At 42.5% G+C, this 16,346-nt stretch overlaps 1 protein-coding gene across 2 annotated transcripts; it reads right to left on the bottom strand.

The window, feature by feature from the left end:
* Positions 1-1,451: 1,451 nt before the first annotated feature.
* Positions 1,452-8,116, bottom strand: LOC115178378 (uncharacterized). 2 transcript variants are annotated; one of them, XM_029739542.1, is made up of 6 exons: positions 8,012-8,116; positions 4,862-5,030; positions 4,628-4,707; positions 4,177-4,524; positions 3,901-3,987; positions 1,452-1,900 (listed from the first exon to the last, which is right to left on the bottom strand). In XM_029739542.1, exons 1-6 carry the CDS (start codon positions 8,061-8,063, stop codon positions 1,794-1,796), a joined length of 843 nt encoding a protein of 280 aa, XP_029595402.1. In that variant the 5' UTR covers positions 8,064-8,116; the 3' UTR covers positions 1,452-1,793. The 2 variants fall into 2 exon arrangements, with proteins under 2 accessions (XP_029595402.1, XP_029595401.1); XM_029739541.1 differs by lacking the exon at positions 8,012-8,116 and adding an exon at positions 5,640-5,775.
* Between the last annotated feature and the right edge of the window lie 8,230 nt (positions 8,117-16,346).

Raw genomic sequence — 16,346 nt, 5'->3', positions numbered from 1 at the left:
AATTAAATATAAACTCGACGAAAAATGAGTTATTAGTGTCTTTAAATTCATTTTTAGAAACAGGAGTTTAGCCAGTCTGTGGCTTCAGGCTCATGCGATGGTGCCTTGAGAACAGGTGTTGTGCCGAAAATCCCCCCCATCCCTTCTATCTTGGGACTGCAAGGACTGGCACACTTCAGAATCATTTTGGTAGCTCATGTTGACCAGTAGTGTGTGCCACAGAAAGTATTTGACTCTAGACACAAAATTAAGGAATTTAGAAAGGGGGGGGGGGGGGGGGGGTGGATTTCGGCAGGCAGGAAAATGCCCCCCTTCTAATTTCCTTAATTCTGTCATTAGAGTCAAATACTTTCTATAGAACAAACTTCACGTCAGGATAGGCAACCGAAATGAATAATGAATGTTTGTGTGTTATATTAAACAGAGGAGGGAGTAAAATGTTGGCAAGCAATAAACATTTCAGAACAACTACTAGTCAAATAAGACATGGGAGAAATGACGAATTTTGGCAAAGATATTTATTTATAGACGAATACCTTGAAACAAGTAGCCAAACCGACAACTGCAGACATTACTAGCGCCTCCCCCACGATCAAACCGCCATGAAAAAAATAAAATGAAACGCAGCCTAACGTGATCATTGACAGCTGTCTTCTTCGATGGAAGGAAGATTCAACAATGATTCTTTAGTTGTGGATGTTTCATGTAGCCAGCGTGTAACAACAAGCATAAAACAATGACATCCGGTCTATAACCTAACAGTTTAACGTCATACCAGCAGGTGGCAGCCTTACACAAAACAGTGGACTCTACGTTACCGCACTCCCTCTCTTGCTCTTGGTCCTCATCTTTGTAAGTCACCTTGATTTAGACCCTGTGTGCTTTATCAGCTTCTTTATGAAAATATTTAGCGAACGTCATGGCAGTAGCTAAAGCAAGGGGCTATTATATATAGCAGCACACACATAGACTACAAATGCATGCTGGGCCGGGCATGCCCTGAGCTGAAGTGAGCGCTACTGGAGCGAAATTGGAGAAGACCGACGCTCCAGCCTTTGGGAATCTCGCTCCACGATCCAGTCAAATTGGGCACGCTCTGCTCCGTTCCAGCTCCGCTCACGTACTCTGGTTCCTACCAGCCTACTGTGTTGCACTGGTAAATGCTTCACAATGTATTTCTTGTAGGCTATAGCCTGGAAATAATTGTAATAATATGGCCTAAAGAATTCATTTTTGTTCTTTCTTAGAGCCTGGACAATTAAGTGTTTAATATGACATTTAACCTTATTTGAATTTATGTTCGCTCCCGAGTGGCGCAGCGGTCTGCATCTCAGTGCTAGAAGCGTCACTACAGACCTGGTTCAAAGGGCGACGCACAATTGGCCCAGCGTCATCCGGGTTAAGGCTTGGCAGGGGTAGGCCATCATTATAATATACGAATTTGTTCTCAACTGACTTGCCTAGCTAAGTAAAGGTTACATTTAAAATAAAAATGTTAAATTCATCGTTTAATATTTATTCAAATACTTTTCATTCAAAACCATATGGTTATGGTTTGGTTTCAATACTTAAAAACAATTGATTTGATAAATGGAGCGGTGTTTGTTGGGTTTTTTTCTGTGAGGGAGCAGTAGAAAAAGACGTGGAGAGCCACACCCACTCATCCGAATTTCCAAACATTCACCTCTGTTCACATGCTCTGACCCCAACCCCTCCTCTACATAAAGGTCCATTCCGTTGTGGTGCACCACGTGTTTGTTCTTGTGTCGTCGTGGCAACACGTTTTTCAGCTGTTAGTGGCCCATGCCTCTGTGTTTACAGTAAGAGGAGTAGATGAAACAGGAGACCACCAAGAGGATCACCACCGCAGCCAGCCCTGTAATGATGGGCAGGTAGTCCACTACAGGGCAGGAGAGTAGAAAGAGACGAGAGGCAGATGGGGGAGAGGGGCAGAGGGGAGGAGGAGAGGGAGAGGCAGATGAGAAGGAGAGGGAGAGAGGAGAGGAAGGGAGATACAGTGAATTTGGAAAGTATTCAGATCCCTTGACTTTTTCCACATTTTGTTATGTTACAGCCTTATTCTAAAATGGATTCAATAAAAAAAATCCTCATCAATCTACACACAATACCCCATAATGACAAAGAGAAAAAAAATAGAATACATTTATTTTTTATACTTATTAAAAATAAAAATCAGAAACACCTTATTTACATAAGTATTCAGTCCCTTTGCTATGAGACTGGAAATTGAGCTCAGGTGTATCCTGTTTCCATTGATCATCCTTGAGACCTTTCTACAACTTGATTGGAGTCCACCTGTGGTAAATTCAATTGATTGGACATGATTTGGAAAAGCACACACCTGTCTATGTAAGGTTCCACAGTTGACAGTGCATGTCAGAGCAAAGACCAAGTCATGAGGTCGAAGGAAATGTCCATTGAGCTCCAAGACGTGATTGTGTCGAGGCACAGATCTGGGGAAGGGTACCAAGAAATGTCTGCAGCATTGAAGGTCCTCAAGAACAGTCATTCTTAAATGGAAGAATTTGAAACCACCAAGACTCTACCTAGAGCTGGCCGCCCGGCCAAACTGAGCAATCAGGGGAGAAGGGCCTTGGTCAGGGAGGTGACCAAGAACCCGATGATCACTCTGAAAAAGCTCCAGAGTTCCTCTGTGGAGATGGGAGAACCTTCCAGAAGGACAACCATCTCTGTAACACTCCACCAATCAGGCCTTTATGGTAGAGTGGCCAGACGGAAACCACTCCTCAGTAGAAGTCACATGACAGCCCACTTGGAGTTTGCCAAAAGGCACCTAAAGAATCTCAGACCAATGCGAAACAAGATTCTCTGGTCTGATTAAACCAAGATTGAACTCTTTGACCTGAATGCCAAGTGTCACGTGTGGAGGAAACCTGGCAGCATCCCTTTTTTTATATTTTTATTTAACTAGTCATTTAAGAAGAAATTCTTATTTACAATGACGGCCTAGGAACAGTGGGTTAACTGCCTTGTTCAGGGGCAGAATGACAGATATTTACCTTGTCAGCTCGAGGATTTGACATAGCAAACTTTTGGTTACTGTACCAACGTTCTAACCACTAGGCTAACGGCCATCCCTGCGGTGAAGCATGGTGGTGGCAGCAGCATCATCATGCTATGGGGATGTTTTTCAGAAGCATGGACTGGGAGACTAGTCAGGATTGAGGGAAAGATGAATGGAGAAAAGTACAGAGAGAACCTGGAGAGACCGGAAAATGGCTGTGTAGCGACACTCCCCTTCCAACCTGAGAGAGCTTGATAAGATCTGCAGAGAAGAATGGGAGAAACTCCCCACATTTTTAATATAACCTTTATTTAACTAGGCAAGTCAGTTAAGAGCAAATTCTTATTTACAATGACGACCTACCCCTGCCAAGCCCGAACAACGCTGGGCCAATTGTGCGCCGCCAAATGGGACTCCCAATCACGGCCAGATGTGATACAGCCTGGATTCGAACCAGGGATTGTAGTGACACCTCTTGCACTGAGATGCAGTGCCTTAGACCGCTGCACCACTCGTGAGCCCAAATACAGGTGTGCCAAGCTTGTAGTGTCATACCCAAGAAGACTTCAGGCTGTAAATGTGCTTCAACAAAGTACAGAGTAAAGGTTCTGAATTCTTATGTAAATGGTATAATTAAGTTTAGTATTTTTTATACATTTGCAAAAATGTCTAAAAACCTGTTTTTGCTTTGTCATTATGGGGTGTTGTGTGTAGATTGATGAGGGGGGGAAAAACTATTTAATACATGTTAGAATAAGGCTGTAACTTGACAAAATGTGGAAAATGTCAAGGGGTCTGAACATTTTCTCAATGCAACCAACCAATCATCCAATCGTATGAGGGGGCAGGGTTACCATTTGCACTACAGTTAAGTGATAAGGTGTCGCCCTCTGTGATCCTCATGGAGAAACATCCAGGACTCATAGTGATCTGACGCTTGTCTGGAAGAGAAGGAGGGGGAGAGAGAGAGAGAGAGCGAGAGAGAGAGAGAAGGAGATAAAGAGAGATGAAACAAGTTGATTAATGAGAGAATAGGAAGTGAAAACAACATCAGTGAACGTCATGACTCGTCTGGTATCTAACTAACAGTTGTACTAAATGTGTGGAGACAGAGAACCAGATGGACTCACAGAGCACGGTGATGTTGAGGCGGTCTGATTCCATTACAGGAGGAGGTTGGGGTATCTCTGGTCCCAGATCCAACATGGCTGAACACCACAACTGGGCCCTGTCATCATCTCTACTAGGGGTGAAGTCCAGAGTATAGGCCCCATTCTCTGGTGTCTTGATGTTGTCCTTGGATTTCTGTTGTGTGTCTAATTCTGTCTGTTCACCAGTGGTATTGACTTTGTAGAAGGTCACCCTGAGTCTCTCAATAGGAGCGATGTTCTGGACAAGACACTGTAGCTGGTAGTGATGCTTCTCAACCATCGGATCAGGGTACGTCCTATAGCTGATGGACACACTGTCTGGAAGCTCTGTGGAGGAATGGAAACACACACACAGTGATTTAAAAGTGTAGAGCCATACTAAGAATACATTCAGAAACACCAGAGAAGATAAGAGAGAGACGTCACTCACTATAAACTGTGATGTCCAGCTGTTTCTGACACTGGCCTCCTTCTGTGAAGCATGTTGGTTTGATATTCCAGTCAGTCACACTGTCATGAAATATTTAAAGTGCATTTAAAATAAATCAATGAAAGATAGAAGCCAGAACTGTCTAAAATACCAGTAAAACCATTAATTAAAGTCTATTGAAGCCTTTTTTTAAAAACGAGTTTTAAAAGTCTCAGCTGTGTCTGCCCCTCTTACCTGTTCACCCTCCAGTGTAGGAACTTCACCTCCTTGTCTGTTACATCCGTCCCTCCCTGGGTGGCTTCCCAGCCCAATTGTACAGGGGTATCTGAGCTGCAGTTAGAGGAGGCTGGGTCTCCATACTTCACCACCAGCCTGGCAGGGCTGATCCCCAGGCACTCAGCATCTGGAAGACCAAGGTCAAGTTAAAACTTTGTTCTGTTATTGTTGATTTTATTGTTCAAACCAAACAGGAAAATATTATTGTCTAATGTTTATCTATCTGTATGTTAATCAACTACATGTTACACTCCATAACCCAGATGTTGCTACACACACACACACACACACACACACACACACACACACACACACACACACACGGAGGCAGTTGAGGGGAGAACGGCTCATCATAATGGGTGGAACGGGGCAAATGGAATGGCATCAAACACGTGGAAACCATGTGTTTAATGTACTTGATACCATTCCACTATTCCACGAGCCCGTCCTCCCCAATTAAGGTGGCACCAACCTCCTGTGACACACACACACACACACACACACACACACACACACAGCCAGATCCACTCAAAATCTTTGGACTCCAAATTCTAATTCACTCTGCCATAATAAGTACCACGAAACACACAGGATTTCCAATCTATTAATAAAAAAATACTTCATATTAAATACATAAAGTACTAAAATATTAAAACGAAACAGAAAAACACCTAAGCTATTAGGAGTCGATTGCGTCAATCTAATTGATATAGTAATAAAATCCCCATCAAAATACGTCTGAAGCTTTTTTTGTATGGGCTCCGTCTCAATCTGCTGCATCCGCCTTTTGTCGTCATTCTGGATCTGCAGTGGAAAGTGGAAGAGCTACAGCGGAAAGATGAGACTCTCACGAATATGATAGTGTTCTCCGTTTTGCTCTACGACCCCCACAAGCCCCACGGGACTCATCTGAAGTCGGTACCGCCGATGTGCCAACTTCTGTCTGTAGCGTCCGAACCTTCTGGTATACAAACTAATATGACACCACTAAGGAAAGGGGAAACCTTCTGGTATACAAACTAATATGACACCACTAAGGAAAGGGGAAACCTTCTGGTATACAAACTAATATGACCCCACTAAGGAAAGGGGAAACCTTCTGGTATACAAACTAATATGACACCACTAAGGAAAGGGGAAACCTTCTGGTATACAAACTAATATGACCCCACTAAGGAAAGGGGAAACCTTCTGGTATACAAACTAATATGACACCACTAAGGAAAGGGGAAACCTTCTGGTATACAAACTAATATGACCCCACTAAGGAAAGGGGAAACCTTCTGGTATACAAACTAATATGACACCACTAAGGAAAGGGGAAACCTTCTGGTATACAAACTAATATGACACCACTAAGGAAAGGGGAAACCTTCTGGTATACAAACTAATATGACACCACTAAGGAAAGGGGAAACCTTCTGGTATACAAACTAATATGACCCCACTAAGGAAAGGGGAAACCTTCTGGTATACAAACTAATATGACACCACTAAGGAAAGGGGAAACCTTCTGGTATACAAACTAATATGACCCCACTAAGGAAAGGGGAAACCTTCTGGTATACAAACTAATATGACCCCACTAAGGAAAGGGGAAACCTTCTGGTATACAAACTAATATGACCCCACTAAGGAAAGGGGAAACCTTCTGGTATACAAACTAATATGACACCACTAAGGAAAGGGGAAACCTTCTGGTATACAAACTAATATGACCCCACTAAGGAAAGGGGAAACCTTCTGGTATACAAACTAATATGACACCACTAAGGAAAGGGGAAACCTTCTGGTATACAAACTAATATGACACCACTAAGGAAAGGGGAAACCTTCTGGTATACAAACTAATATGACACCACTAAGGAAAGGGGAAACCTTCTGGTATACAAACTAATATGACACCACTAAGGAAAGGGGAAACCTTCTGGTATACAAACTAATATGACACCACTAAGGAAAGGGGAAACCTTCTGGTAAAAAGAAATACATGGCGGTAGTTTTCCTTTTAAATATTTTTGGGGGATACTTACAGAAATCCTAAAATCAAATTGCTAAATGATCAATGGTATGACCATCTTAAAACAATTCCATATGTTAGCTTAGTAGAATTTAATTTACAAAGCCCCTGTATCACAACATTGTACTAGACCAGAAGTCTAATTTACCAAGCACCTGTATCACAACATTGTACTAGACCAGAAGTCTAATTTACCAAGCACCTGTATCACAACATTGTACTAGACCAGAAGTCTAATTTACCAAGCACCTGTATCACAACATTGTACTAGACCAGAAGTCTAATTTACCAAGCACCTGTATCACAACATTGTACTAGACCAGAAGTCTAATTTACCAAGCACCTGTATCACAACATTGTACTAGACCAGAAGTCTAACTTACCAAGCACCTGTATCACAACATTGTACTAGACCAGAAGTCAAACTTACCAAGCACCTGTATCACAACATTGTACTAGACCAGAAGTCTAATTTACCAAGCACCTGTATCACAACATTGTACTAGACCAGAAGTCTAATTTACCAAGCACCTGTATCACAACATTGTACTAGACCAGAAGTCTAATTTACCAAGCACCTGTATCACAACATTGTACTAGACCAGAAGTCTAATTTACCAAGCACCTGTATCACAACATTGTACTAGACCAGAAGTCTAATTTACCAAGCACCTGTATCACAACATTGTACTAGACCAGAAGTCTAATTTACCAAGCACCTGTATCACAACATTGTACTAGACCAGAAGTCTAACTTACCAAGCACCTGTATCACAACGTTGTACTAGACCAGAAGTCTAACTTACCAAGCACCTGTATCACAACGTTGTACTAGACCAGAAGTCTAATTTACCAAGCACCTGTATCACAACATTGTACTAGACCAGAAGTCTAACTTACCAAGCACCTGTATCACAACATTGTACTAGACCAGAAGTCTAATTTACCAAGCACCTGTATCACAACATTGTACTAGACCAGAAGTCTAATTTACCAAGCACCTGTATCACAACATTGTACTAGACCAGAAGTCTAATTTACCAAGCACCTGTATCACAACATTGTACTAGAACAGAAGTCTAACTTACCGGTGAAGTCACAATACAGAGACAATAATGAAACAAGTATTACAATCTCCATTCCCTGAGAGTCCCTCAGTGAAGGACACTGTATTCTGTTAGGGAGCTGAATAATTTTTACAGGAAACTCCCCAACGATCCGCCCTCCTCCTCTCTCTCTCTCTCTCTCTCTCTCTCTCTCTCTCTCTCTCTCTCTCTCTCTCTCTCTCTCTCTCTCTCTCCTGCTTCTCTACGGGCAGTGAGGGGTGAGCCCTCCTCATCTCTCTCTCTGTCTCTCTCTCTCTCTCTCTCTCTCTCTCTCCTGCTTCTCTAAGGGCAGTGAGGGGTGAGCCCTCCTCATCTCTCTCTCTCTCCTGCTTCTCTACGGGCAGTGAGGGGTGAGCCCTCCTCATCTCTCTCTCTCCTGCTTCTCTAAGGGCAGTGAGGGGGGAGAGGACGAGGGGAAGTGTAGTAGGTTCCTGTCGGTGTCATTGGTTTGGAATTTCCCAAAAAGCTCAAGAAAAATGTTGTTCTGTTACTCCTCGTGACCAGAAACATAGTAATAATTCTGTGTGACAGTACAGGCTAAAGAGAGGTGAGAGACAGAGAGAGAAATGGAGAGGGAGATGGGGGAGAGGGAGATGGCCTTTATACCGACTACCCTTGGCCTTGGTACTGACTACCCTTGGTACTGACTACCATTGGCCTTGGTACTGACTACCCTTGGTACTGACTACCATTGGCCTTGGTACTGACTACCCTTGGTACTGACTACCATTGGCCTTGGGACTGACTACCATTGGTACTGACTACCCTTGGTACTGACTACCATTGGACTTGGTACTGACTGCCATTGGCCTTGGCACTGACTACCCTTAGTACTGACTACCCTTGGCACCGACTACCATTGGCATTGGTACTGAGTACTATTGGCATTGGCACCGGCTACCCTTGGCACTGACTACCCTTGGTACTGACAACCCTTGGCCTTGGTACTGACTACCCTTGGCATTGACTACACACAGTACTGACAACCCTTGGCCTTGGTACTGACTACCCTTGGTACTGACTACCCTTGGCACTGACTATCCTTGGCCTTGGTACTGACTACCCTTGGTACTGACTACCCTTTTCCTTCGTACTGACAACCCTTGGTACTGACTACTCTTGGCACTGACTACCTTTGGCCTTGGTTCTGACTACCCTTGGTACTGACTACCCTTTGCCTTGGTACTGACTACCCTTGGGCTTGGTACTGACTACCCTTGGCCTTGGTACAGAGCACCCATATTGAAAAGTCATATCTGGCCTTATACATATCAAAGAATACTACCGTTGTATCAACAAACAAAAAAGTTTGGGGTCACTTAGAAATGTCCTTGTTTTTTAAAGTTAATCACACTTTTTGTCCATTGAAATAACATCAAATTGATCAGAAATACAGTGTAGGCATTGTTAATGTTGTAAATAGCTGTTAATGTTGTAGCTTGAAACGGCTCATTTTTAATGGAATATCTACATAGGCGTTCAGAGGCCCATTATCAGCAACCATCACTCCTGTGTTCCAATGTCATGTTGTGTTAGCTAATCCAAGTTTATCATTTTAGAAAGGCTAATTGATCATTAGAAAACCCTTTTGCAATTGTTAGCACAGCTGAAAACTGTTGCGCTAATTAAAGAAGCAATAAAACTGGCCTTCTTTAGACTAGTTGAGTATCTGTAGCATCAGCATTTGTGGGTTTGATTACAGGATCAAAATGGCCTGAAACAAAGAACTTTCTTCTGAAACTCGTCAGTCTATTCTTGTTTTGAGAAATGAAGGCTATTCCATGCGAGAAATTGCCAAGAAACTGAAGATCTCATACAATACTGTGTACTACTCCTTTCACAGAACAGAGCAAACTGGCACTAACCAGAATAGAAAGAGGAGTGGGAGGCCCCGGTGCACAACTGAGCAAGAGGACAAGTACATTAGAGTGTCTAGTTTGAGAAACAGACGCCTCACAAGTCCTCAACTGGCAGCTTCATTAAATAGTACCTGCAAAACACCAGTCTCAACATCAACAGTGAAGAGGCCACTCCGTGATGCTGGCCTTCTAGGAAGAGTTGAAAAGAAAAAGCCATATCTCGGACTGGCCAATAAAAAGAAAAGATTAAGAAGGGCAAAAGAACACAGACACTGGACAGAGGAAACTAAGTTTTTGCAAAGTAGTAGATACATTATTGTTATTTCTTAAAACTGATACAATACTCAGATAATAAAAGAGAACTAAACAAAAAGTCCTCACCATAATCAGACAATGTAATTTGGATATGAACAAAGTAAATAGTAAATTGTATTTGATCTGACTCCATAAGATAAGGAAATGTTGAATGAAGTAATGAATGGGCATCAAGAATGGTCTGAGATCGTGAAATCAAATACAGGCAATAACATTGTCAAATGAATGAAATCCATTATATATAAGGCAAAAATATAAAGTTACAAGGTAATATTATCAAAGTATTGTAGGCATGGTAATCAATCAAAGCTGCGCTATGCGGAAATGGCTTCAGGCCTGGCAACCATCATTACCCACACCTTCTGTCACGCCCTGACCTGAGAGAGTCGTTTTTCTCTGTTTGGTTAGGTCAGGGTGTGACATGGGGTGGGCATTCTATGTGTTGTATGTCTATGTTGTTTTTGTATTTCTTTGTTTTGGGCCGAGTATGGTTCTTAATCAGAGGCAGCTGTCTATCGTTGTCTCTGATTAGGAATCATACTTAGGCAGCCTGTTCCCCACCTGTGTTTGTGGGTTATTGTTATTTCTGTGTGTGTACGGCACAGTGCGTTATGTTTCTTGCTGCGTACCTGTTTATTGTTTCGGTTTCCTTCAATAAAGATGTGTCAATACTGGGGCCCCTCTTGTTCAGCCTGTACATTAATGATCTGCCTTCCGTCTGCACTGGGTCTGAAGTTCAAATGTATGCAGATGATAGATTGATATATGTGCATGCAAAGAGCAAACAACAAGCTGCACAAGAACTCACTACTGTAATGGTCCAGGTTACAAAGTGGCTCAGTGACTCGTGTTTGCATCTCAATGTGAAAAAAACTGTTTGCATGTTCTTCACAAAGAGGGCAACAGATGCTACTGAGCCAGATGTCTATGTGTCAGGGGAGAAGCTCCAGGTGGTATCTGATTTTAAGTACCTTGGAATCATACTTGATTCCAACCTCTCTTTTAAAAAGCATGTGAAAAAGGTAATTCAAATAACCAAATTCAAACTAGCTAATTTCCGATTTATACGAAATTGTTTGACCACAGAGGTAGCAAGACTGTACTTCAAATCAATGATACTCCCCCACTTAACATACTGCTTGACTAGTTGGACCCAAGCTTGCTATACAACATTAAAACCTATTCAGTCTGTCTACAAACAGGCTCTCAAAGTGCTCGATAGGAAGCCCAATAGCCATCATCACTACATCCTCAGAAAGCATGAGCTCCTGAGTTGGGAAAATCTGGTGCAATACACCGACGCATGTCTTGTATTCAAGATCCTAAATGGCCTAGCTCCCCCTCCACTCAGTACTTTTGTTAAACAGAAAATCCAAACATATGGCAGCAGATCCACAAGGTCTGCCATGAGAGGTGACTGTATAGTTCCCTTAAGGAAAAGCACCTTTAGTAAATCCGCTTTCTCTGAGAGCGTCCCATGTCTGGAATACACTGCCATCAGACACACATAACTGCACCACATATCACACTTTCACAAAATGCATGAAGACATGGCTAAAGGTCAATCAGATTTGTGAACATAATCCCTAGCTGTGTATTGCCGCTTTCCATGTTGTCTGTTGTCTGTAGCTTGTGAGGTGTGGAAACACTTTGTTTTTATGGATTTTGTCTTGTTGCTTTTTGTTCTATGTTGCTCTGTCTGTATGCTACATCTTGCTTGTCCTATGTTACTCTGCGTGTGCTCACTGTTCTATGATTGTTTATATTGTAATTGTTTTTAATAACCTGCCCAGGGACTGCGGTTGAAAATTAGCCGGCTGGCTAAAACCGGCACTTTTACTGAAACGTTGATTAATGTGCACTGTCCCTGTAAAAATAAAATAAACTCAAACTCAAACTCAATTACCGGCACGCTGCGCCTTGGCTCCTATATAACAGGGAATTTGAAGATTCAGAACGTGACACCTTCTCCCCATCATCACCCACACCTTCTCACCATCATTACCCACACCTGCTCCCCATCATTACCACACCTTCTCTCCATCATTACCCACACCTTCTCACCATCATTACCCACACCTTCTCACCATCATTACCCACACCTGCTCCCCATCATTACCCACACCTGCTCCCCATCATTACCCACACCTTCTCACAATCATTACCCACACCTGCTCTCCATCATTACCCACACCTGCGTCCCATCACCTGGACCTCATCATCTTGACTACCTTCCCTTCATGTAGCCCTCGGTAGCTTCAGTCATCAGACAGTAGAGGTTTGTTTTCATGTTCAGTAATCATCCCCTGTTTTGTTCATTTAATTAGCATCATCATTATTAAACTGTCCTTCTGCACCTGCTTCCTGACTCCCTGCATATACCTGACCATTATAAATCAATAGTTAGCAGAAAGTGGACAGACAGCCACAGTGGGAGTGGGTTGGAAAATAATCACATGTATCCAGCCAATCAGTGGGTTCAGGAAGTGGTCTTACAGCCAATGAATGAGCTGGAGGATCAACACCATGGCACTTCCAGCAGCCTGACAGGAACATGCTGAGGAGGGAAACAGATGTTTAGGCTGTGATTACACAGGCAGCACAATTATGATCTTTTGCCAATTATTTGGCATGTTTCATACAGTGCATTCGGAAAATATTCAGACCCCTTCACGTTTCCACATGTTATGTTACAGGCTTATTCTAAAATGGATTAAATAAAATAAATTCCTCATCAATCTACACACAATACCCCATAATGACATCACAATACCCCATAATGACATCATAATTCCCCATAATGACAAAGCGAAAAATTGCATTTAGTCATGAGGTCGAACGAATTGTCTGTAGAGCTCCGAGACAGGATTGTGTCGAGGCACAGATCAGGGGAAGCATACCAAAAAATGTCTGCAGCATTGAAGGTCCCCAAGAACACAGTGGCCTCCCATCATGCTTAAATGGAAGAAGTTTGGAACCACCAAGGCTCTTCCTAGAGCTGTCCAATCGGGGAAGAAGGGTCTTGGTCAGGGAGGTGACAAAGAAGCCGATGGTCACTCTGACTGAGCTCCAGAGTTCCTCTGTCCAGAAGGTCAACCATCTCTGCAGCACTCCACCAATCAGGCCTTTATGGTAGAGTGGCCAGACGGAAGCCACTCCTCAGTAAAAGTCACATGGCAGCCCGCCAAAAGGCACCTAAAGACTCTCAGACCATGAGAAACAAGATTCTCTGATCTGAAGAAACTAAGATTGAACTCTTTGGCCTGAATTCCAGGCATCACATCTGGAGGAATCCTGGCCCAATCCCTGCGGTGAAGCATGGTGTTGGCAGCATCATGCTGTGGGAATGTTTTTCAGAAGCAGGAACTGGGAGTCTAGTCAGGATCAAGGTAAAGATGAATGGAGCAAAGTACAGAGATCCTTGATGAAAACCTGCTCCAGAGCACTCAGGACCTCAGACTGGGGCGAAGGTTCACCTTCCAACAGGACAACGACCCTAAGCACACAGCCAAGACAACGCAGGAGCGGCTTTGGAAAAAGTTTCTGAATATCCTTGAGTGGCCCAGCTACAGCCCGGACTTGAACCAGATTAAACATCTCAGGAGAAACCTGAAAATAGCTGTGCAGCTACGCTCCCCATTAAACCTGACAGAACTTGAGAGGATCTGCAGAGAAGAATGGGAGAAACTCCCCAAATACAGGTGTGCCAAGTTTGTAGCGACATACCCAAAAAGACTCAAGGCTGTAATTGCTGCCAAAGGTGCTTTAACAAAGTACTGAGTAAAGGGTCTGAATACTTATGTAAATTGAATATTTTTGTTTTTTATTAGAAATGTTTTTGCTAAAAAAATCCCTAAATGATTTAATCCATTTTAGAATACGGCTGTTACGTAACAAAATGTTGAAAAAGTGAAGGCGTCTGAATACTTTCCCGAATGCACTGTGTATTATTTAGTATATGTAAAGACAACATTAAATTGATCAGCTCAGTTCAGCCTAAATTCAACACAGAACCAGGATTGCCAGTTACACTTTATTTGGATAATCCAGTTGGTCATAATATCAACAAACTATCCATTGATAAGCAGAAGCTTACTACATTTACGGTTAAGGTTAGGTTTAGAATAAGGGTTAGGGTTAAGTTTAGGGTTAAGATAAGGGTTAAGGTGAGGGTTCGGGTTAGTAGATAGTTGACATGTTATTGATAGTCTGTAGAGCATCTACAGATGGTGTTACCGGGTTGCCTACCCCTGCCCTATATAGTGCACTGCATTTGACCATATAGGGAATAGGGTGCCATTTGGGATGCACACTTCCAACAGTTGTCCAGTATAAAGTCTCTGGTAATGTTGCAATCAGTCAGATTCTCAGATGTATATCCCTCCCTCTGCCCTCTCTCTCTCACTCTGCCCTCTCTCCCTCACTCTCCCCTCTCTACTGGTCCCCGGAACCACGGGGGACCAGTAGGGAGAAAAAAAAAGAAGAAGAAAAAAAGTTGTATGAAATGTATGCATTCACTACTGTAAGTCGCTCTGGATAAGAGCGTCTGCTAAATTACTCAAATGTAAAATGTAAATGTATTAAGTACCACGTAACACACAGGCTTTCCAATTTATTCATTTAAAAATACTTCATAGTAAATACATAAAATACTAAAATAGGAAAACTGAACAGAAAATAAAATACCTAGGCACATGTATCACAACGTTGTACTTGACCAGAAGTATAATTTACCGGTGAAGTCACAATACAGAGACAATAATGAAACAAGTATTACAATCTCCATTCCCTGTAATAATCATTGAGAGTCCCTCAGTGAAGGACACTGTATTCTGTTAGGCGAACGGCAGACGCTGTTTCTTCTCCGGTGACCGTTGAAAGTGAAAGTATTATTTACTGGAAAACCCTTAACGACCCTTCCTTCTCCTCTTATCTCTCTCACACACAGTGTTCTATCACTCCCTCTTCTCCTTCTCTGGGGGCAGTGAGAGGATGATGGGGAAAGGATGGAGGGAGGGGTCGGGGAGGAGTTCTGGTTCCAAATAAGGACATGACAGTAGGCTTTATTAGTGTGTTTAGGTTTGGGGGTTACAACGGGATTCTGGCTTTTCTTTCGAACAGAAACAGAACTCCCTCTGTAAACCCCATTGTCTCACGTCTGCACTGATCTGTGTGATAACTCGCAAAACACTCATGAGTTATCTACAATAGGCTGTCCTAACGGTCTAAAATATTACCAAGGTAACATCGTCCCTTTCATCCTCAAAATAGTTAATCTTACCAAAAGCTATAATAAACCTGTAGCCAATATTTACTTTTTTTTATGAGCAAGTCTTCTCTACCTAATTCTACATCTAGCTAAGGTGTTTTGTGGTTGTAGAATCAGTATTTATGAAAATCGAAATGTGCACGAAAATGAGCAACCTAGTCAGTATCTGCTTGCTGCATACTGGCTGAACTGGTCTTAAATCAATCCATACATGAAACGAAAGGGATGCTAACAACGCCAGTTGTAGCTAGTGTAGTGAAATTCTAGCTAATAGCACGAATACGTTTTCATGATAAGGCAGTTTCTGTTCTGTCGTGATAAGTGCGCTGAGTTCTGCAGCACAGCTGACTGTTTCTAGCTGCGATGTTATCACGTTGGCCAACTGTTACAACGTCACCGGCTGTCAGAATCAGATACATGCTGATTGCTTACAACAGTCCCAGAACATTGGTGCCATACAGAGTGTTGCCAACTAATTTTCAGGGTTAATTGCTAGAGGCAGGTTGATTTGTTGCTAAAAGTTGCTAAACGACGTTGTGATGTCATTGCGTGATAACGTAAAACTGCGTCATTACGTAGAATACACACTAACATTACTCAAATTGACTCCCATCTCGGCCAAAAATATGATTTGACATTTGTTCAGGTACAGACTCCCACTCTTTTCTGTACTTCTGGCTGTACAATTTTGATTGACATGTTGATTGATGTTGTAAGTTCTGTTCAAGGTCAAACATTCGGGACCAACTATATTCATTGGGTTTGGCTCATCGAACCCGTACTACTGCAGTCAGCCAACAATGATTTGCAATTTACTGAAATTGCTGCTGCTGGCTGTACAATTTACTGAAATTGCTAAAAGTTCCAAATACAT

Source organism: Salmo trutta, chromosome 38 (assembly GCF_901001165.1).
Source record: "Salmo trutta chromosome 38, fSalTru1.1, whole genome shotgun sequence".
NCBI classification, from domain to species: domain Eukaryota; kingdom Metazoa; phylum Chordata; class Actinopteri; order Salmoniformes; family Salmonidae; genus Salmo; species Salmo trutta.
Note: the sequence above shows the minus strand (reverse complement) of the source record. Positions and strands in the feature narration are given on the sequence as shown.

Coding starts and splice junctions, on each gene's coding strand:
- LOC115178378 (XM_029739541.1), bottom strand. CDS start 5,700: ATGACGACAAAAGGCGGATGCAGCAGATTGAGACGGAGCCCATACAAA. Junction 4,525..4,627: donor GCTGGACATCACAGTTTATA/GTGAGTGACGTC, acceptor ATTCCTCCACAG/AGCTTCCAGACAGTGTGTCC. Junction 1,901..3,900: donor ACTTAACTGTAGTGCAAATG/GTAACCCTGCCC, acceptor CCTGCCCTGTAG/TGGACTACCTGCCCATCATT.